Source organism: Pieris brassicae, chromosome 11 (assembly GCF_905147105.1).
Source record: "Pieris brassicae chromosome 11, ilPieBrab1.1, whole genome shotgun sequence".
Taxonomy (NCBI): Eukaryota; Metazoa; Arthropoda; class Insecta; order Lepidoptera; family Pieridae; genus Pieris; species Pieris brassicae.
Genome location: NC_059675.1, coordinates 1,688,903 through 1,710,859, shown reverse-complemented (window position 1 = coordinate 1,710,859; position 21,957 = coordinate 1,688,903). Strand labels below are relative to the sequence as shown.

The following is a 21,957-nucleotide window of genomic DNA, read 5'->3' as shown; positions in this document are numbered from 1 at the left end:
AACCCTATTTGTCAATTGTCAACGTCAACGACATTGTCTTAGTGTCAAAGAATGCGTAGTTCTAATAGGTTAGTATTTTCCTAATTTTATTTTTGTTTCATAGGATATTTATATACATATATATAAAGCGACAATTAATAAAAAAGACAAGGCAGTTTGGTTAAATTTTTAATAAATATAATAAATCGTCTAAATACAAAAATATCTTTTTATTCATCTAAACCATTCTAAAATCCACTTGAAAACACATTCATAAAAACGGTTCAGCACTGTAGGAGGAGATTAGTTAAAACACATGCGCAGAAGAATTATATATATAAAGATAGTATTTTAAGGTTCACGGTTCAATATTCTAAAAAGAACGAAACTACTAGTGTGATACTCTTTGATAACAAAAATAATTTTATTGAACTTGCATTACATATCTACATTATTTAGTAACATTATATTGTAAGATCTTATATTTAGAGATTGTGTAACAGATACGTTTAAGCATTATACTTAAAATATTACATGTAATTTTAGTATATCAGTCTTGAATTCGTACATACCACTGATAAGAGATTACATTAATTAACAAACTTATCTTACATTCTGAACACACCAAATTTACTCTCTTTAAATGGCGCGTTTAATGCCGCTGACAAACTAAGTCCTATTACTTTTCTTGTATCCCTTGGGGCGAGGATTCCATCGTCCCATATTCTGGCTGTACTAAAGTATGGCTTTCCTTCCATTTCGAATTGATTTTCTAAAGGTGCTCTTACTTTCCTGTCATCTTCTTCAGTCCATACCTTGCCCGACCTCTCAGCTTTATCTTTCGATACTAAGGACAACACAGTCGCCGCCTGAGGACCACCCATTACCGAAATTCTCGCATTTGGCCACATATATAAGAAACTCGGCGAATAAGCCCGACCGCACATACCATAATTCCCTGCCCCGAAACTGCCTCCAACAAGAACAGTTATTTTAGGGCCCTTGAAACAACTCACGGCGGTCACCATTTTCGCACCATTTTTAGCAATGCCACCAGCCTCCGCTTCCCTTCCCACCATAAAACCTGTTATATTCTGAAGGAATAGCAACGGTATTTTACGTGCCGCGCAGAGCTGAATGAAATGTGAGCCTTTTAAAGCAGCTTCCGATTGCAATACACCATTATTTCCTATTACACCAATTGGATGCCCATAAATAGAAGCGAAGCCACATACCAAAGTCTCACCATAGAGTTGTTTGAATTCGTGGAATCTACTGCCGTCAACAACACGAGCTATAACTTCTCGGATGTCAAAAGGTCGTTGTATATTTGCTCCAACAATGCCATGAAGATCGTCGATATCGTGAATGGGTTCATCGACATTAGTAGGGTATATCCTTGCTTTTTGATCATTGTTCCAGTTTAAATTTGCGACTACATTCCTTGCTAAATATAAAGAATGTTCATCATCCAAAGCGTAGTGATCTGTGACTCCCGACTGCCGACAGTGCAGGTCAGCGCCACCTAAGTCTTCAGATGACACGGTTTCTCCTGTGGCTGCTTTGACTAACGGGGGGCCAGCTAAGAAAATAGTTCCCTGTTCTTTAATTATTATACTCTCATCGGACATACTCGGTATGTACGCTCCTCCTGCTGTGCACGATCCCATCACAACGGAAATTTGGGGTATTCCATCCGCTGACATATTGGCTTGGTTATAAAAAATTCTGCCAAAGTGTTCCCTATCTGGAAACACATCAGCCTGGTCCGGTAAATGAGCGCCGCCCGAATCGACAAGATAAATACACGGAAGTCGACATTCCTGTGCAATTGCTTGCGCTCGTAGATGCTTCTTCACGGTAATTGGAAAGTATGTTCCGGCTTTAACAGTCGCGTCATTCGCGACGATCAGACAATCGCGGCCCTGAACTTTGCCTATAGCTGTGACTATTCCCGCGCTCGGAACCTGGCCTTTGTATAAGCCGTCAGCGGCCAACGTGCTTAGTTCTAAGACATCACTCCCTTCGTCCACTAACCGGTTAATCCTGTCGCGTACAAGCAATTTTCCTCTCGCCGTGTGCCTTTTTATCGCCTCATCGGGTCCGCCTTTGACAGCAACGTTTGTTTTTTGACGAAGTTCCTCGACAAGTTCGTCCATTCTAGCCTTATTTTCTTGGTAGTAGGGGTCATTTTTATTTGGCTCGCTACCTATAACTGTAGCGCCGTGATATTGCCGATTTTGGTTCCTTAATCGCCGTATCCCTCTGAGCAGTTTGAGCATTTTCTCGTTGTGAATTGTAATTATAATACACGACCGGTTGACGAGTTGTTGGTCCGCTACTGACGATAATAAGTACCGTTATCAGACTGATTAAATCGTACAAAAACAAATTCGTCGCTCGGGTCGCGGACTTGATAAAAACGCGCATAATGAATGATAATGCCTGCTATTGTTAATAAAATTTATGTAATATTTACGGTCACGACTTGGTCTCCGTTAGGTAATTTAATGGCGTTAAAGAGTTACAATTAGTAGCAATGAGTCGAATGTAAAGTCTAAATATGTATTTATCATGCGTGTTTATGGTTATAATAGTCCTTTTTGTATTCATAACAAATATGTTCATTCACAATAACCCGCAATGACCTACATATGCCCCCAATGATGTAATGACTATTTTGACCAACGTAAAGAATAAATAAAACCTTGAATGGTATATAACTCGAGAATATGTAACCGATGAGTTACGTCACTGTACTTAGCGTCATAACCTCGCGTATTTAATTGATTAAATTCATTGAACAATTGCATTAACAAATATATATGAAACACACAGCTGATAATATTAAATTGTTACTATTCTGTTCTTGATTTAAAGCATCATATGGGCCGTGGCTCCACGACAATACCGAACAAAGTATACATATGGGAAAGATGTCATAATTATTATGTAAACAAGTTATTTAATTACTTCATGTGACCTCTTGAATCGATGACCGCCTGATGATGCCAATTGAATATCTTAAAGTATGATATAATATGTATAGAGCACAATTGGAAACATTAACAATAAGCATTAGTAAAACCGAATTACAAGGAAACAGATGTTATTTTTGATTTTATTATTTCCCATTAATGTGTTTAAAGCTTCTGAAGGATATGAAAATGGTGGCAAAGACTTTCTAGTCAGTAAATGTAAATTTAGTTATATCATTTTTATTGACAATAAGTGTAATTTGTATAAGGTACATTTATAAATTATATTTTATTTATTAGACTCCATTGCTTCTATGATATTCATAGACTGACAATTTGCGTAAATTGTTGCAATGTAGTAAACTTTCACGTCTTTTCATGGTCAATTTGCTACAAAGGAAATTATGCTTAAGTAGATATAGAGAGTGGATTTTTTATTACCACCTGAAGGCGGACTGTAGTGTCATACGGTAAATAGCTGCGCAGTTAAAATAAAGATTTCATCAGAAATGTCAGATTTGGTGTTCTTAAAGTTCTACTTTCGCGCCAAGTTCGCGCGATTTAGCGCTTTGAATGTGCTAATTTAAAAAAAAAACTATCTTACAATTTACTGTCATGTTGATGGCAAATTGAGTTACCTTTAAAACTATTTAAATTTATAATAATACATATCTTCCAACCGTTAAAAAAGTGTTTTAAAAAAGTTACTTAACATAATTATAAATTTTGTATAAATATATATGTGTAAATACAAATTATGTATACATACAATTGGTAAAATCTGATAAATCAGTTATTCGTTCAGATCGAATTTTAAAAAGTATTTTTTTTTTTAATTTACTAAATTCAGGAAATTCGAAACATATTTTAATTTCATAGAAAAACGTAATGTTAAATTTTAAAACATAATTTAAAAGAGTTGTTAAATGCATTTTTACCAGTAAATAATGTATAATGTATTATAAAATTTAAATGGCAAGCTTTTGGCATCTAAACAAAATACAAAAATGATGAATAAGAATACATTCTCATGTGATGATCACAATTTCTGTATCATTAAAAATAATATGCCTCATTTAACATATATAATTCCAGTCACATGTTCATGCCCAAAAACGGCACTAAAAGGTCTCATTAAATTTCACTTTTATCATTCAAGGAAATCAAAGTTAAAATCAGTGCAGATTATACACATTTCACATGGTTTAGGAAGTACAATTGCTTGGGAGTTAGGACAAAATACTGCGCCCATTATTGTTGCGGCTTTTCACACGCAATCTCTTTCTTGTGTCATCAATCAAGACACGCATTTCGTAAACATAGAAAGTTAAATTAAAAAGTGTATAAGTTATGGCTCTAAGTATTAACACGAGTCCTAGCGATAAATTAAACACGCTTAACGTGACAAAACTGTCTCGTGCTGACAACGACCGCTAAGTGCTGACCGTCGAAACGAGTAATGGGAATAAAGGTCTAAATATTATGGCTATAGTAATTGACTTCTAGCCTCCCTTATAATTATAGAGAACTTAGACATTAGACATGTCAAACGATGTTTCTCTTACTGTCTGAGTAAGATAGAAAGGAAAATCTATTTGTCTACAACGGGACTTAGATTAAAAATTAATAGAATTAACTTTAATTATAAATTTACAGGATCGAGATGAACAGACAAAGCTTGAAATGAAACACAGACAGGAAGAAGACGACCTATATAGAAAATTCTCAAAACACAGAGAAGAAGAGAATAGAAGAATACGGGAGGAGATACAGGTAAAGAATGGCTTTCAATCATATATTTTGTCTAATGATTTGAAACCGGAATCTTGTCCGATTTCAAGTGAATTTCTCTAGAATTTTCTTCTAAAAAATTAAAATTCTTCCAGGATGAGTGGGAAAGAGAGCTAGAACGATTGACGAACAGATTTCAGCAAGAGATGCAGATAAAGAAAAGAAGACCTGATTCAGAATTGGGTGCTTTAACGTTACGGCATCAACAGGAAAGAGCAGATCTAGAGAAGAATATGACTTTAAGAAGAGATAAGAAAAAAGAAAGTCTGACTAGGAAGATGCTGGAGCATGAAAGGTAAAATATATATAGATAATAAATCTTTTTTATAAACAACGCCCATAGGTACATACTGTACTGTACACTAACTGTTTGTGAAATACTTTTAATATCTGTACAGAAATGAAATATAAAATCTCCTTGTAAGCAAAGCATGGTTTTTTTTTATTTATAGCTAAAAGCTTGGTTTAAAATAGCGTTCGGGAAAATAATCAAAATTTCCATTTAATTATCGTTCGTTCACTTCGTTGTATTAATGGTACAATTACCATTTCCACTTAAATGATTATGAAGCCAATGGATGGACAAGCGTTCTCCAAACAGTCAAATAAAGTAATAATGATCATGGTCATAATGAAATTTGAAATTTCAGAGCTGCGACGGCTGCGTTAGTAGAAAAGCAGAGTCACGAAATGATGGAGCTGATACAGGAGCGAAGGTCTGAATACATGGCGGAATCCTCTCTATACCTCGACGGAGAAGAAGCACCGCCCTACCCTGCCAGGGCTCCTGCACCTCAACCACCTTTAGTCTCTAAGTTCCACATATACACAGACCCTATGGAGTTTTCAGATGTCGATAAAATTGCAATTTCTGTAAGGATAAATCATATATATATATAATTATGTATCTATAAAAATGTATAATAATAAGTAAATAAAAGGTTGGTTCTCATTAAGTGGAAATGCCTTTCGATAGCAAACATCAGTAGATATTAATATATTCAATCAAACATATAACCTAAAATTTCCCAACATTACATTCTTTTTTTTTAAATTTCAGTAGAAATACTTCTCAAGTAATACCGTTTATGCTTAATTTTCAGGTGGCTCAAGAGGATCAAAAGACATTCACGGATCTAGTCCGGCAGTTGGTTGGAAGGTGTGCGACGGATGTAGAAAAGGCTCGAACAATCTTCCGTTGGATAACTGTCAAAAATCTCAACAACATACAGTTTGATGACAACCTCCGTGGAGATTCGCCATTGGGCCTGCTACGAGGCATCAAACACGGCACAGAGAGTTACCATGTCCTATTCAAGAGGCTTTGCAGGTAATACCGCTAGATCCACAGACATTGAAACATTTTAAATCTGTTAAACTATATTTCTCTATGAGTATTTATAGGTTACATAGATAACGTATTACGTAAACTAGAGAATAGTTACGAGATATTTCACTTATAACAATGTGGGCGCTTCATATTTAATCATCTTCCTAGAAGTTATCGATCACTGTCATGTAATGCCTTCAAGGGGAGGGTAAATTTTTTAGCCTTTTTGTATCGGAGAGTATTTAGATTATAAGTTTTGACAACAATTATAATTAACTGTTCTTATTATTATGACATTTTTATAGGGATGATTGTGCGGTATTTTATTACTTTATTTATTACTGATCAATCTGAATGAACTACTTTTATTTCAAATAATCGATTTGTTTAAGACTTATAAATCTTTACAAATTCAATTGCTATAATTCCTTTCATATTACGTAAAGATAAAATAAATAATATTTAATTAACTACAATCAAAACTGTTTACGAAGACATCGTTTAGAACAACATGCCGGTTATATTGACCAACATCAAAGGTCCCGGCTGAATTTGTGACGCTGCTATCAAGTACCTAATAGAACTCAGCCGCTGTTACGACTATCGGTTTTTACGACCAAAAATGAGTAGTTTCTTCTTGATTGTACCAACGAATAACGAACTTTTTATCTTCAGCTACGCCGGTCTCCATTGTGTAGTTATAAAAGGCTACAGCAAGTCAGCCGGGTACCAGCCAGGCGTGCGCTTTGAAGACAACCGCTTCAGAAATTCCTGGAACGCGGTGTATGTGGCAGGAGCCTGGAGATTCGTGCAGTGCAACTGGGGTGCGAGACATCTCGTCAATGCTAAGGATGCACCTAAACCTGGCAATAGAGGAAAAAGTGATAGTTTGAGGTGAGTTTGTCTTTTTAATTCAAAAAATTTAACATATTTGTAAATACTTTCTGGGTTACTTACTGTAAAATCAATGCCAGTGATATGTTAACTTACTGGCTGTAATTCCAAGTCGTCTAACCTCGTCGTTATGTTCATTCAATATCGAATTACGTGGTACGAAAACTTGGATTCGGATATATTTGCGTGTTGTTTCCATGAGAATGTAAGTGTGTGCCCCTATTTCACCATGCCTCGTGCTGATAGAGGACAAATCTTTGTTTTTAATTTAGTTTATTATTATTAATTACTTAAAGATGTCACGTGGAACAGGTGTAATGGTTGCAGGTCTTTACAAACATTTTGTAAAACAATAAACTTGGCGATTAAAAAGAGTGGCGGAGAGTTTATTGCCAGTTCTTCTCTTCAGTTCTACGCCCTTGATTTGAGAACTGGCAGTAAATGTAAAATGAGAAGCATTTATTATCTATTTTTTTTTACGTTCATAAGTGTACATTGTGTCACTTTTATGAATAAATGATTTTGACTTTGACTATTAAAGGTGCGACTGAGCTTTTTAATTGCACACTGGCTGAATTCATAAGGATCGAATTAATAATCGAATCGAATTAATAATTTGTTAAAAAAGCGTTTAGATTTTGTTTTTTTTTTATTTTTAATACGTATGTTCTAAGTTCAAATTTTGTATTAAAAACTTTTCTATTTTGAAACTCGAGAATATAAAGTTCTCGGTCAAATATCTACAGAGAATATAACAACTTAGCAATATCACCAATTTTAGGTAGAAAATGTGAAATTTTTACAAAAACTGTTTTATAGGTACGAATATGATGATCACTACTTCCTAACGGACCCACGAGAGTTCATCTACGAGTTCTACCCGCTGCAGCCAGACTGGCAGCTGTTGAAGACACCCATCACTCTTCACGACTTTGAGGAGCTGCCCTTTGTCAGGTCTTTGTTCTTCAGATATGGACTCTACTTTAGCGATCCTAACACTAAAGCTGTTATGTTTACAGACTCCACTGGTAAGTTAAAAAGGGTAAACGTCGGATTTAAATGCATAAAATTATTTATGAAATAATCAGTGAGTAGAAACGACTCGAAAATTTGTATTATCGAATTGTAATTCTCTTGTTTAAAATCTGTTCATCACAGGGATTTTGTTCGTCTTTTTCAGAAGATAAAATATAATAAATTAAATTAATAAAACAGATAATAAATTTTATTTTTATAACTTGACTCTGCATAAACACACAATTTAACATTACGATCTAGCCTAACTTAAGACTAATAAGTAATTGAAAACTAAGCTAATTTACTTAAAAGGATATTTACCATAAGTGTGTAATAACACTACTTACAGTCTTTATAAAAGGAAAGAGGCTCTGTTCTTGTGTACTGAAACTAAAAATTCAGTACACTGAGATAATTCTGGATTAACAAAATACATATTAAATAAGATATAACAATGGCGGATTTTGCTTAATTACGAGCCTATATGTATTCCAATCAGAGGCGCATCACGATCTTTTATCGCTATTAACACATATTTTGGTATTTATAACTATTAGTTACTTACACTTTATATACTATATACAGGTGCGGCGACTATGCGCATAGCCATGCCGGCACACATGCAGAGCTCACTCATCTTCCACTACAACCTCAAGTTCTACGACACTGAGGGAGACGGCTTCGATGGAGTTAGTCTTAAGAGATTTGTCATGCAGGTACATATCAATAAAGAAATTCAATCACTTTTAATATTCCTTCCGTGGCTCCCAATGAGTTGTACTAAGGCATAACGGCAAATAACTCGTTCGTGATGTTGTATTATGTGTTTAATTTTTTGTGCGCTGTTTTAGTTATTTTTTATATTCTTTGCGTAGAAAGATATTTTTAAATTCCATATTTCCTTTAATATTTGTATTTCTTATTCTGGTTTATTGTGTATTTTTATTGTATTATTTATTTTCTCATTGTAATGTTTGCCTTTAAATGGACACATGTCATTGTTACATGCTTTTTATTGTGTTGTTTGTATATCGTGTGTTCTCTGTGCCTGTATGTGATTCGTAAGTGTGCCTTTTTATAACAAATAAAAAATACGTAAAGAAAATTACGTAATAAATTCAACTAACAGTTAGTATTTTTAGTCCGTAGTGGGTAACATCGTGTCGTTCCGTGTACACGCACCCTGCAGCGGCGCTTTCTTGCTGGACATCTTCGCGAACGCTGTCACGCCTCGGGAATACCTTACAGGGGAACCTATGAAGTTTAAGAGTGTCTGCAAATTTAAGGTAATTGTACCATGGGCGAAATAAATGTATTTACAGAAATTGTAGCCTTCTATTTGTGTTAACCAATTATAACTATTTTACAGTGAACCTCCACTGTTTCGATCTAAAAGGCTGAGTGAATGAATCTGTCTAATTAAAAATAGGCTTTGTTTAATTCTATTTACTAATTATTTAAAAATGTATTTTAACGTTACAAATCAATGAAACCTGTAGAAATGTGTGGAAATCACTTTAATTGTGTTTTTTATGCAGAAGACTTATCTGACGGTAAGTCATATGCTATGGACACTCAATGCCAAAGGCCTCGCGAGTAGGTACGTTGCCTTTTAATCCAGTCACGGTTAAGTCTCAAATTAATAATTTTCATTAATTGCGACGATAACTCAATAAACGCAAGATCGTTTATGTTTTAATAAAAATGTTGATTAAAAAAATGCGTTAGTACATTGTTATTATGCAATAATGTAATAAATAACTTAAAATATAGTTATAACATAAAATGTTCAACGCAGATATGCTGTGCAGAGCTACAGACAGTTATGGTACCGTTACCAGATTGCGCAAGCGGTGAATGGGGCCCTACAAAGGCTACAAGGCTATTTGGACTCGTCCCAATTACGCACCAGGTAATTGGTATTTAGTACTTTTAAATTGCAGACTTGTCAAAAATTGGTTTGTTATATTATTAGTTTAATTAGAGTTAGGTTTTTTTCAATAAAAAACAATTAAATTTTTTTTAGTAATTTTATGTCAATCCAATAGACATGTTGGTCCACTTTCACATATGACTCATCTCTGAAATACAAACATGACCAATGGTATTTTTCTACCACACACACACACGGTCATATATAGTTCAGAAAAACGAGTCTCAAGGAAACCGTGCGTGCTTTGCACAGAAGTTTGATCACCTACTTGCCTATTAGAAAAATACAAGCAGATTTATAAATCTGAATATTTTAGTGTCTGGTTCCTTTATCATTATATAAGCTAATAGCATATATAGCTAAGTGTTTTGGCTATCAACAGGAAGCACTAGTATTTGCGGGGCGAGAGCTAGAGATACAATTCCGCATGTCGCGCCCTCTAGCGGACTTCATGGCGACCTTACACAAGAACGGAGTTGATGAAAAGCGCCTCTCAAAGTATGTCCATCAGAACGTGTCTGATGACATCGTGTCCTTCTATATCACTTTCCCAGAAGAAGGTGAGCAATTAACATGCAACAAGTCTCTCGCAAGTAATGCGTCCGAATTCCAGGCATGACTTTCTATAGATTAACGCTTACTGTATAAGGAAAAACATCGTAAGGAAACCAGCATGTCTACCATAGAACAATGGCGCGTGATGCACAGACGACATTACTATACAGAACATATTACTCTTAAGACAAATTATCAAAAAAACTGAGCGATCTTTTGGGTTCATGACATCAACTATGAACCGCATCAAGCATAATTTTAGTCGCATAAGGTAGACAAAAAATATGGGCATTCAAACTTGAATCTTCTTTCAAGATTTGTCAAACTATTTGTTCTGGAGTCTGGGAGTTTTAGATGTTTGACAGAATCTTTGTATGGACGAAAAGTAATTTTTCTAGCCGCCGTGAGATTGACGTTGCTGTAATGCCAAATATGTTTTACTATACTGACTTATAGTGTCGATAGTTACGATAGTCGTATCGTAATTATAGTTCGACACTAATCTTGATTAAATATGGGAAAGTTGAAAATATATTTTTGTGAATAAATTAGGTGACGCGTAGCAAATAAGTAATATATTATTTGACATAAGCGCCGATTCTCATTCACCACAGACTATGACAAGGCCAAAATTTATTAAACTTTTATTCACAGGTCAATATGGCTTGGATATCTACACCCGCGAGCGTAACGGTCCATCAGCGATACATCAGAATGGTTCAACAGAAAAAGAGAAACACTTGCTGACACATTGTTGCAAATACCTCATTAATAGCAGCAAACGAAATTAGTATAACTTCTTGTATCTTGTAGAAGCTGGCTCTCATATTTACTACACCATTGTAGGCCTTAAGTATATTGTGTTATGGTTCATAATCAAATAAAATTAGCCGACCACATATTGGTGTGATAGTTATCATTATAAAAGGCTTGATTTTAAAACATATTACAGCGCCACCTATTGAGGATTTTAAAAACTAAAACCTTATGTTAATCAATAGTATCAATGCATTAAACACTGGTTAACAGTGAGCTAACATTGCAATAATATTATAATTATAAGTTATTAATAGGAGTTATTAAGAAATATATCCAAATGTAGATAAATAAAACAACCCGTCCTTAAGAGATTCCATTTATTTACATAAATTGTAAATTTAATCTAGGTTGTGCTTAGGCAATTGAATTGCTAAATTAGGCTTAAATAACCAATTTCCAATAATAACTTACGGATACAAAATCTGTAAGTTATTAGTTGAAACCGGTATACGTCCGTAGTTTAAGTACTATAAAATATCAATTTTATGTTAAAATCTAAAAATTTAATCTAAAAGAATGTTTGGCAAAATTAAGTTTATATTGAGTGTTTTTGACACCACCGGTTGAGAAAGTTTCCAAATAACGCATTTTTTTCTCATAAAATTAAAAAAAAATAAGAAATGATTTGTAAAATATTACGATTGTTATTTTTCATTAAAACAATATCAGATTTCAAGTGTTTTCAATTCAATTTACATAATTTACAGAATTGTAGAAGAGATCGCTGTTTCCGAAAAGCTAAAATCACGGGGATTTACTTCCGCTTCCGGTGGTGTTGAAATTTTTTTACTCTGTAAATATTTTTTTTTATTTAAAAGACACGCACATTTTATACTTATAGGTTGACCAAACGCTTAACCTAAATAATATATTTTAATATAACTTATATGTGAATGTAAATTTTTACAAATTATATGGCATGTTACTTTTATAAATGTGTTTTTTTTTCTAATTAAAGCTTATATTATTGAGCACCAATGGACGGCGAATGTCACACAACTATTCATAAGTATACAGAAAATTATAAGGTGGGTATGCACAACAAAAAAAATTGTCGGGTATTTACAAAAACTATCCACTTCGAGGGTAGATACAGAATTTGAGTAACCGATACAGGTAAGTATCTATGTTATAATTAAGAATCGTAAGCGATTCGTCTAACGTCATTTAGCTGTTACTTATAAAAACTTAAGGAATCTCAAATTGTTGTTGAGATCAAAGAAATCAGATCTATGTTCATCTAATTCATTGATAATTTAAACTTACATTTTAAACAATAAAATATATAAAGAATAAATTGACAATTTACAAACTATGTTTCAGCAGGTCCAGCCATTAAAATAAGAAAAGTCTTTAAATTAATGTCAATGTAATTCATCTTAAAATTATAAGTTCATTTAATTAATGAAATTTAATTGATATAATGCGTATAAAACACGCTAGTAAACAAACACTCACAATCTATTTTGGAATGTCAAAATATCACAAAACTGTTGTCATACATAAATAATATTTCAGTCACATGTACAAAGAAACATTCAGAAACAGACTTAGCGCGAACTGTAACTTCCGTGTGTCAACATCCAATACGATTTTGTCACTCAGCTAAGTCCCGTTTCTGAATATCACCTTAAGTTGTCATAATCTCAACACAAAGTCTTTACTTCACTCTGAAAAGTCAAAGTAAATTTAATTTTAATATTAAGTCATTCTAGAACTGTCAAAAACAAGACTCAACTCCTACAGCTCTTATGGCCCGAAAATGGACGTCTAAACGTCGTCCTATAGAGTACATTCGGATCTAATATTACGACCATAGAGCATACGAATTATTAGATTACACTTATTTTTTTATATTAAATGAGGTTTTAATTACACAATTACTTACGAAATTTTCGAATTTTTTGAATTTTTGTCATAATTTTAGAAATTTTAACATATTTTCAAACATTTTCATAGATTTACACCATCCCTTTAGAATTGAACGTTGCTCTTTGTTCAACTCCCCGAATCAAAGTGCCGAGCAATCCTTCCATTTCAGTTGCCGTCTCCCTTAACTGACTGTTGTCAAAGCAAGATTCTGAAAACAATATTAATTTATTTTATTTATATATTCGGGCCTTTCTCCCGAAGGGGTAGGCAGAGACCATGGATTTGGGGAATGGTCCTGACGTACGCTTCATCCACTTTCAAGACATTCACCGTGCATGCTCGTCGGTTATGGGTACTTTTAACTTCTCTAGTACCGGGAGATACATACGTAGACCAAATCCGTACCCAAACTTTGCCTTGTATATTCTACTTGTAAGCTTCTCATTCATCCGTTATACACGGTCAAAACACGTAGGCATTCAGTTCTGTATTCTTGTCATTATGGAAAAAAGAGGACTTTTACCACACGCTCACTTATCCTATGGTACACCTTACAATTCTAATTAAAATTAAAGTTTAAACGTCGGTCTGATCTTCGGATTACATAATTCCCTAACAGTATATTCCTCCACCATCGTGAAAAAAATGTGTGCTGTCAAAAGTCTCTGCCAGCTAAAGCAAAGACAAATTTCAATAAACACAATGTGATAATCCTTAATTTATGTCATGTTCTTAATAATTTTCAAGTTAAAAACCCTTTAGAGTATTATCGTTTTTACAAAACAACTCTGTTAACTATTACAAAAACATAAATATTCCGTTGCTAGATTGATAGCTAGGTAACTAACTCGAAAGGTTCGATTCCAGAAGCAAATTGTTCACACGTAGTAAGCGCGTATAGGCAATGCTGTGTGTCATAATTGTCAGCGCACAGTGTTGCACGCTTGTTCACAAACACATGACATAGTGCGCGAACAATTCAATGTTTTCGCTTACCAAAGCAACTGAGCTCGCCAACAACGAGTGTGTGCACGTCGACACACTCGTACCGTGTACGTGCACACGAGTGCACAGTTGTACGCAAACTTTACTGACATGTTCGCTCGAGTCGACCAAAACAAACATTTGTGCCCTACGCTGTGCAACACTGTGCCGCACAGTTCAGCACACTGTTGTTTATTAAAAAGTCCATATTAAATAAATAAATCATATTCAAGCTTAAACTTAAATCCATATTCAAGAACTGTTAAACCATATTTCAGTTTGACGTTTGACTTTTGACAGCGCTCGAAACCAGATTGTGATACAAATTAGAATATGGATCTTAAATAAATTTAAAAAATGGTGGCAATCAGAGATAAGATAAGACGAACAGACAGACATACACTATAACGTTATATTACTTATATATCTTTAGACATAACTTACCATCTACAGTAAAATTATGTGTCAAAATCTGTTGTAATCTATCCAGCACCGTGTCAAGGTCTGCGTTCAACTCCTTCATCTTGTCATTGCTCTGTTCGACTGAGCGCATGTCGGCCGAAAACCGCTGTTCGTTTATTGATAAGTTTTGACACGTTTGATTGAGACCTTTCGTAGGGCGCTTTGATACAACTGTGTCTGGAAAATATAAGTAAAAAAATTATTAATATAGTAGGTATTTATTAAGTTTTATCTCCTCCTGTAATAAAGACCGAACCTAATAAATAAATCCAAGAATGACGCCTTTATTAAAATATGCCACAGAGCATTGCCATAGCTCGTGGGTTATGTACCACCAGTCCACGGCAACGCGTCAAGGCAAAATACAAAATACCATCCGTATCACCTCGACGTCCGTCGTTCCACAACTGAGCGTTATCTAAGGCAGTTTTTGCCGTGTACCACCACTATGTGGAACCAGCTGCCCATTGAGATATTTCCGAACCAATTCGACTTAGGGTCCTTCAAGAAAAGAGCGTACCAATTCTTGAAAGGCCGGCAACGCACTTGCGAGCCTTCTGGCAATGTGAGTGTCCATGGGCGGCGGTATCGCTTCACATCAGGTGAGCCTCTTACCCGTTTGCCTGCTATTACATTAAAAAAAAAATTTAAAGAGGAATTTGTTTATTAAAATAAGAACAATAGAAAAAATATTGCCCAAGCTCATTACTGACAGTAATTAGATAGTATATCTGTTTGTTTCAAATTGTAAATAGCCATTTGATATATATACTTTAAAATACGTAAGAATATAAAAATGTTTGGTCATTGCAATTCCATACAATATCTATTCAATCTGCAAATTTTTCGATAAAATTACAAAAAAAATTATATGTTATCAATACTTTACTAACCATTATACCAATTACTCATGTCATTCATAGAAACCGCTGATATACTGTCCGATGTGACCTGGACCACGGGTTTCAATGCATCTCCGGACATTGTAACTTGATCATGCTTCGAAGCCACTGAGAAGTTTCCGGAGTCCATACTTAAAACTCGGGGCTGGTTAAGGTTGGTTAACTTGGCCTGCTTTTCATCAATTGGTATAGGGCTGAAGAGGTCAAATGCTTGCGGTCGTTCCAATTTGTCAGTTTTCTCTTCCAAAGTTAGGTTGTCCTGGAATGGTAGGTTTTTTTTAAGCAAATTAAAAAAAAGGAAGTCAAAACAGTGTACAATTTTTTGATCTTTTAACAATAACAATTTTTTAATAAAAAATTAATAATCCTATTTCTCGTCCTCTGTATTTCTAAACAAAGAATCCAGATTCAGTTAGAGTTAAAATTATTGTTTATGTTATAAATTAAGAAATTAAAAAAAAATTGTCATGTGTTTTTTCCATTCATTATTTGTAACTGGAAATAATCCCTTTGTTCCAAATACTCATAAACATTGTAATATAGTTGTTATTGTTAAGAAAAATTCAGTTTTAAATATGTTACCAATTCTTGAAAGGCCGGCAACGCACTTGCGAGCCTTCTGGCAATGTGAGTGTCCATGGGCGGCGGTATCGCTTCACATCAGGTGAGCCTCTTGCCCGTTTGTCTGCTATTACATAAAATAAAATGTTACCTTTAACTCCTTAAGCCTACTAATCTGTGCTGATATTTGATTATAATGCGTGTCCACTCTTGATTTAAATTCGTCATCACAGTCCTTGGCAACTTCTTTTAATTGACAGGAGATGTCTTTGAGTGCTCTGAAATCGTAAACAATTGTAATGGTCAATCTTTATGAAATCCAACATATTTACAGACACTAAGCACTGTTAGATGTTTTTGACATATGGTAGATAAACAGTAGAAAAAAAATCTTAGTATTTTTTGTTATATTTACATACAATTAATGTTATGGAAATTATAAAGATGTTTAGTTTGATACAAATGTATGGTTTCTCTGTAATATGATGTTCTTTTTACAAAGTTTTAAAGAGAATCTGCTAGCCAAGTTTCATAATGTTTTTTAAGGCATGGAAAATATATAGAAATAATATCGTATTTTGACTCTGATTTACAAATTTCGACCGATAATTCTTGTTGTAATGTTGATAAATAACATGTGTTTAATTGTTATTATAAATCATTATAAAAAAGATTATAGTTTCCTAAAATGATGCAATTGCATTTTATACTGATATTGAAAAAAAAACTAAAACATATAATTAAAAAAATGGTTCACTTTTGCATTATGTATATGGGGGTTTAAATGATTTCAAATTGAATTACCAATAATCCTGTACATTAAGTTGTATTCCTACCTAGTCTGATTTTCCAACTGTGAAATAATGTCTTGCAATGTATTAGCTGGATTATTTGCAGTATTGCCCGAAGCTTTACCAACTGTTGATGTAAATATGGCCGGTTTGCTCTTCCTCCGAACTGAGGCTTGTTTTACTTTTTCAGTCTTTTTTGTACCTTTTGCCTTCTTCTTACCAGTCTTTGTACAGAAGAAGAATCGTTTTATGCCCTTTATAAAACTAAGGCATTCTGTAGGTTTAATCTAAAAGATGTATTTTATGATTAAGATGTAGTATAAATATAAGTTAAATGTACATTACAAGTAAGCATAAGTAACAATAACAAAGTGTTGTTAATTACTTCACTTAAATCATGGTAATAAAATTCCTATTTAAATTTAAATGTGTTGCAATAAAATTTCTTTAACTTAAAATGATTTAAAACATTCACACAAGTGGAAACCACACTATATTAAATGTGAGTGCAATGTGCAATGCAAATTTTTCATAGATTTTATGAAGCCTTCAAACTCATAGCAAACACATAATATTAAAAATCTAATCATTTTTCCCTTTAGTATTGACATAAATAAATTCATCTTTTTAAGTTCAAACTCACTTCTCCATCATTTACTTCATACACTATATGTGTCTTCTTGTGACCTGTTATATTATTTAAATCTTTGTCATGCAAATAGCACTTCTCGCAGAAATATAAATCTGTGCACTTTGAGCATTTAAATTTCAGAACCTGAAAATTTAGAAGATATGTTAAATTGATTGATGTAATGTAAATTAAGTCTTAAGTTATAAGTCAATTTGAGAACCTCAAAAGAGTGGTACTTTCTACATCAGTTTCATATATATGTGATATAACTTTGACTGATTCTATGCTTAAACACTGTAGTGTGTGGTCATACATTTGTGATATAATTTTACCTGTATAAGTGGTTGAACACAAACAACACATGTAGCATTAGCTGTAGCACAATTCCGGCTTGACACTACTCGTTGTACAACAATTAGCCAACGAGTACTAGCACAACTGGTGGCTCCCCATTCTGCTACTAAACGGCAGCTTATTCCTAGCATTCCAGCACTCTGTAAAAATGTATTAACAATAAAATATATTTTGCTTACCATGATTTAGTACATTCCTATCACCAAACAGTATTTTCATAATGCTGAATTTGAAAGATATGTTTAAAAGTTATAAATATTACTTATCCTCTGGCTAATAAATACATTTCCTAGAGTCAGACCACCAATGATATTGAATAAATAACTATGTGTGAACTCTTAATACACAATAGAGATAGGGATGAGAAACCCCAACTTACACCTGATTTAAACTCAGTATTGAATCAAACTCACCTTACTGAAACAAGCATCAATATCAGACTGAACTTGGTCACATTTACCACCCAAATACTTAGTCAAAGCAACAACATGATGTAATAAGGCAGATAATCTTTTTGGAGACACACAACCATTGTGGTCTGCACAACAGTTCGCTAAAGCCAGCCATTTGTCCTTAACTGACTCTTCGCTCAACAAAATTAATAATGTTTTAGCTGCAAGAACTCTTATTGGAGTATTTCTTTTCCTAAAACAAAAATAATTATCTAACAAAATTACATAATATAATGTTATATTAGAAATAAATTTAAAATTTTCTTATTTGAAAAGTTACTAAATTAAGATGTAGATGGAGAAAGTTCAAAGTAGCATCATAACACTATTATTATGTCAAGTAATTTAATCACATTCAAAGTTTTGAAAACTTTTAAAAATTTAGTTGCCTCCACCATATATACCAAAAAACTTACTCATCATAAACATTTAAGAGAAGATTAATCACAAGATCTACAGTCAAGTCAACATCACCAACAAACAATCCTTCCTTCTCTGCTGCGAAATAAATATCAGCAAGAACAGCCTCCAATTCTGCTGTGTCTAGTGATAAACTACTCTCTGAAAGACTTAGTTGATGTCTGGCAAAGACACCAGAACTTATGCGAAGTGGCGGTACTAAAAAGAACATTCACGTCAGAATATAACCGCCTGTCTTAAAGATTAAAGCGGTAGTGAAACACTATTCGAAATACCTTTTAGGTTTCTTTGCAAGGTAAATATTTTGAATGCGACTTTATACGCACTATACTTTATATCTTCATATTCATCAAGTAAACAAACTATTTTTTTAAACCTTGGGTGATTTAAATCCTTTTCACCACTGATTTCCCTAAAAGTAGAAAGTTCAATATTATTTACCGAAAAAAAACTTTAGAACTGATCAATAGGGAAAGCTGCTTGCGTACTCAATGTAGCACGGATATCCATCTTCATTTTCTACCTTGCGCCAGTTTTTGGAACCCATTATAATACTTTTACACTAATTGCATTTCCTGGTTTGATTTAAATTTGAATCAACACAAAAAATAGATTTAAAACTGAAAACTCCTGTAACCGTCTTTAATTATTCAAAAAAGTTTAAGGAAAAGTTGCTGTCCTTGGATTTGACAATGGACAACATTTATAACGGAATATATTACAATACCTAGATCAAACGTTAAACTTTTTAAAACAATAAACTTATAACTTTTTAAAGGCCATGTTAAGCAAGTAAAAAAACGAGTGTTGAAAACAAATATATTATAATACTTATATATTTTTTTAACTGTTATAATAATTTAATGTTTATGCATTGAATTTACTTTCTTTATGTCTGCTTCTAACATCAACTTTTCGTAGAATGGAATGAACCAAAAAATAAGTCTGTCTCGTCTACGAGCTTGTGTATCGCAAATGAAAACTACCAATCATAAAGCGGCTATCGTTGTTTACATCATATTTCGTCCAATCAGAACTTAAATTGATAGTCTGTTTCTCGCATCATTTTACCTGTGTAAGAGAGACGCCATTTTGCAAGCGTCATTTGGCGGCGTGTTGGGTTTGGTGTTTAACGCTAATTTTATTAAAACTAAATAAAAATAGTGCATTCTTATCTATTAAAATGTCATATCAGTCGAGTGTAGCGCAAGACTCGCTGGCTGCAGCACAGTTAGAGATGGCCGGTAACCCTAATACTTTGGCGCTTCGTCGACCATTCGACCCTGTAGCTCACGACTTAGAAGCAAGTTTTCGACTTACAAGATTCGCCGATCTCAAGGGAAGAAGTTGTAAAGTACCGCAAGATGTATTGTCTAAACTTGTCGAGTCCCTGCAGCAAGATTATTCCCAACAAGATGACCAATTTATGCATGTGGCGATTCCACGCATTGGAATTGGTTTGGATTGCTCAGTTACTCCGCTCCGCCACGGAGGATTGTGTTTGGTTCAAACTACAGACTTCTTTTATCCATTGGTTGACGACCCCTACATGATGGGGAAAATAGCTTGTGCCAATGTCCTTAGTGATTTGTATGCTATGGGTGTAACTGAATGTGACAATATGTTAATGCTATTGGGTGTATCAACTAAAATGACTGAAAAGGAGCGCGATGTTGTTATCCCTCTTATCATGCGTGGCTTCAAAGATTCTGCTCTGGAAGCAGGAACATCTGTTACTGGCGGTCAAACCGTTATCAACCCATGGTGTACTATTGGAGGGGTAGCAACCACTATCTGCCAGCCCAATGAATATATAGTACCAGACAATGCAGTCATGGGAGATGTACTTGTTCTTACTAAACCTCTTGGAACTCAAGTTGCAGTAAATGCTCACCAATGGTTAGACCAACCTGAACGTTGGAATAGAATTAAACTGGTAGTATCTGAAGAAGATGTTCGAAAAGCATATCATCGTGCAATGGATTCTATGAGCAGGCTCAATAGAATTGCTGCTCGCCTTATGCATAAGTATAATGCTCATGGATCTACTGATGTGACTGGATTTGGCTTGCTTGGTCATGCTCAAAACCTTGCTTCACACCAGAAAAATGAAGTTTCGTTTGTTATCCATAACCTTCCTGTGATTGCGAAAATGGCAGCAGTTGCCAAAGCTTGTGGCAATATGTTTCAGTTGTTACAAGGCCATGCACCAGAAACTTCTGGTGGACTTCTTATCTGCTTACCAAGAGAACAGGCTGCAGCATACTGTAAAGATATTGAGAAACAGGAAGGATACCAAGCTTGGATTATTGGCATTGTAGAAAAGGGTAACCGCACAGCTAGAATTATTGACAAACCACGAGTGATTGAGGTTCCAGCTAAAGATTAAATTTAAGTTTTGAGACATTGAATATCATTGGAAAAAAAATAAGTACTGATTTTATGAAAAGCATTTTAAACTACTGTTACAACCAGAAATTTTGTTTATTAGTAAAAAGTATCAAGTATACATAATATCTGTCTTAAGTTTTATTCATAATAATGCTTTTATGTACTAGTAACTTGGTGTTTAGATTTGTAAGTAAAAAATATTATAATTAGAATATTAAGATTATTAAAATTTCCACTAGATACAGAGTTTTGAAGTGTTTGCAGTATCATTTTCTGCAATTTGTGGAGTAAGTATAATTTTAAAATAAAGTTATTTTCATTCTACATGTTGTTTTATTTAATACCATGCAATTGAAATTTGCCAGTGATGAATTTGTAATTATTTTTAGGTTTTTACTACATCCACTTTAAGGTAAAGTATTAAAAAGCATTGTTTTTCTAAAACACATATATTTTAAGAAATTAAAGAATGAAAATAAAATTAATCTTGAGCTCTTTGTTTAGAATCAAGCCTAAATGTGCAGGAAGCACATAAAATATAATTCAAAAATCTATAAAAAACATTCCTAAATGAAAGAAAATACTACATAATCAAACATCTTAAGATTGGTATTCTAATGTTTAAATCGGAGTCAAATCTACCAAAACATTTTTTACTATTATGCAGTTTGAAAGCACTTGAGACAAGATTGTCGCTTGGGTTAGTTGCAGATTTATTTAGATATAGACAAGTAATGCATCCTTGGTGCCTGCTATACCCTGTTGATTACAAGGAAAACCAAAAATCCTTTTAAAATAAAAGTGTCATTATACATAGGTAATTATGTTATTGCTTAATAAT

General features: G+C 33.8%; 4 protein-coding genes across 7 annotated transcripts in view; 2 read left to right on the top strand and 2 right to left on the bottom strand.

The window, feature by feature from the left end:
* LOC123715924 (hillarin) overlaps positions 1-11,899 on the top strand; it is a 41,530-nt gene extending 29,631 nt beyond the window's left edge. For all 4 annotated transcript variants that reach the window (XM_045671297.1, XM_045671296.1, XM_045671298.1 and 1 more), the window contains exons 5-15: positions 4,614-4,730; positions 4,844-5,043; positions 5,399-5,621; positions 5,852-6,078; positions 6,754-6,972; positions 7,792-8,000; positions 8,575-8,705; positions 9,132-9,275; positions 9,788-9,901; positions 10,305-10,482; positions 11,132-11,899. In XM_045671297.1, the coding sequence (XP_045527253.1) occupies positions 4,614-4,730; positions 4,844-5,043; positions 5,399-5,621; positions 5,852-6,078; positions 6,754-6,972; positions 7,792-8,000; positions 8,575-8,705; positions 9,132-9,275; positions 9,788-9,901; positions 10,305-10,482; positions 11,132-11,268 (1,899 nt within the window). In that variant the 3' untranslated portion in view covers positions 11,269-11,899. The remainder of the gene's footprint in view (positions 1-4,613; positions 4,731-4,843; positions 5,044-5,398; positions 5,622-5,851; positions 6,079-6,753; positions 6,973-7,791; positions 8,001-8,574; positions 8,706-9,131; positions 9,276-9,787; positions 9,902-10,304; positions 10,483-11,131) is intronic.
* On the bottom strand, positions 169-2,332 carry LOC123715926 (probable methylcrotonoyl-CoA carboxylase beta chain, mitochondrial). Its single transcript, XM_045671301.1, has one exon. The coding sequence runs from the start codon at positions 2,259-2,261 to the stop codon at positions 588-590; it is 1,674 nt and encodes a 557-aa protein (XP_045527257.1). The 5' UTR covers positions 2,262-2,332; the 3' UTR covers positions 169-587.
* LOC123715925 (dystrophin-like) lies at positions 11,597-19,364 on the bottom strand. The gene is made up of 11 exons (XM_045671300.1): positions 19,214-19,364; positions 19,001-19,137; positions 18,722-18,923; positions 18,267-18,498; positions 17,832-17,993; positions 17,512-17,643; positions 16,914-17,155; positions 16,229-16,355; positions 15,508-15,775; positions 14,597-14,791; positions 11,597-13,376 (listed from the first exon to the last, which is right to left on the bottom strand). The coding sequence occupies exons 1-11, from the start codon at positions 19,270-19,272 to the stop codon at positions 13,258-13,260; spliced, it is 1,875 nt and encodes a 624-aa protein (XP_045527256.1). The 5' UTR covers positions 19,273-19,364; the 3' UTR covers positions 11,597-13,257.
* Positions 19,365-19,816: 452 nt separating this feature from the next.
* On the top strand, positions 19,817-21,440 carry LOC123716335 (inactive selenide, water dikinase-like protein). Its single transcript, XM_045672024.1, has one exon. It carries the CDS (start codon positions 19,909-19,911, stop codon positions 21,112-21,114), a length of 1,206 nt encoding a protein of 401 aa, XP_045527980.1. The 5' UTR covers positions 19,817-19,908; the 3' UTR covers positions 21,115-21,440.
* The last annotated feature ends 517 nt before the right edge of the window (positions 21,441-21,957 follow it).

Bases quoted from the DNA above. Each gene is read 5' to 3' on its own strand.
- LOC123715926 (XM_045671301.1), bottom strand. From the start codon at position 2,261: ATGCTCAAACTGCTCAGAGGGATACGGCGATTAAGGAACCAAAATCGG.
- LOC123715925 (XM_045671300.1), bottom strand. From the start codon at position 19,272: ATGGGTTCCAAAAACTGGCGCAAGGTAGAAAATGAAGATGGATATCCG. The intron at 19,138-19,213 runs GTACGCAAGCAG...TTCTACTTTTAG, and splicing joins GGATATCCGTGCTACATTGA to GGAAATCAGTGGTGAAAAGG. The intron at 18,924-19,000 runs GTATTTCGAATA...TGTTCTTTTTAG, and splicing joins CTTGCAAAGAAACCTAAAAG to TACCGCCACTTCGCATAAGT.
- LOC123716335 (XM_045672024.1), top strand. From the start codon at position 19,909: ATGTCATATCAGTCGAGTGTAGCGCAAGACTCGCTGGCTGCAGCACAG.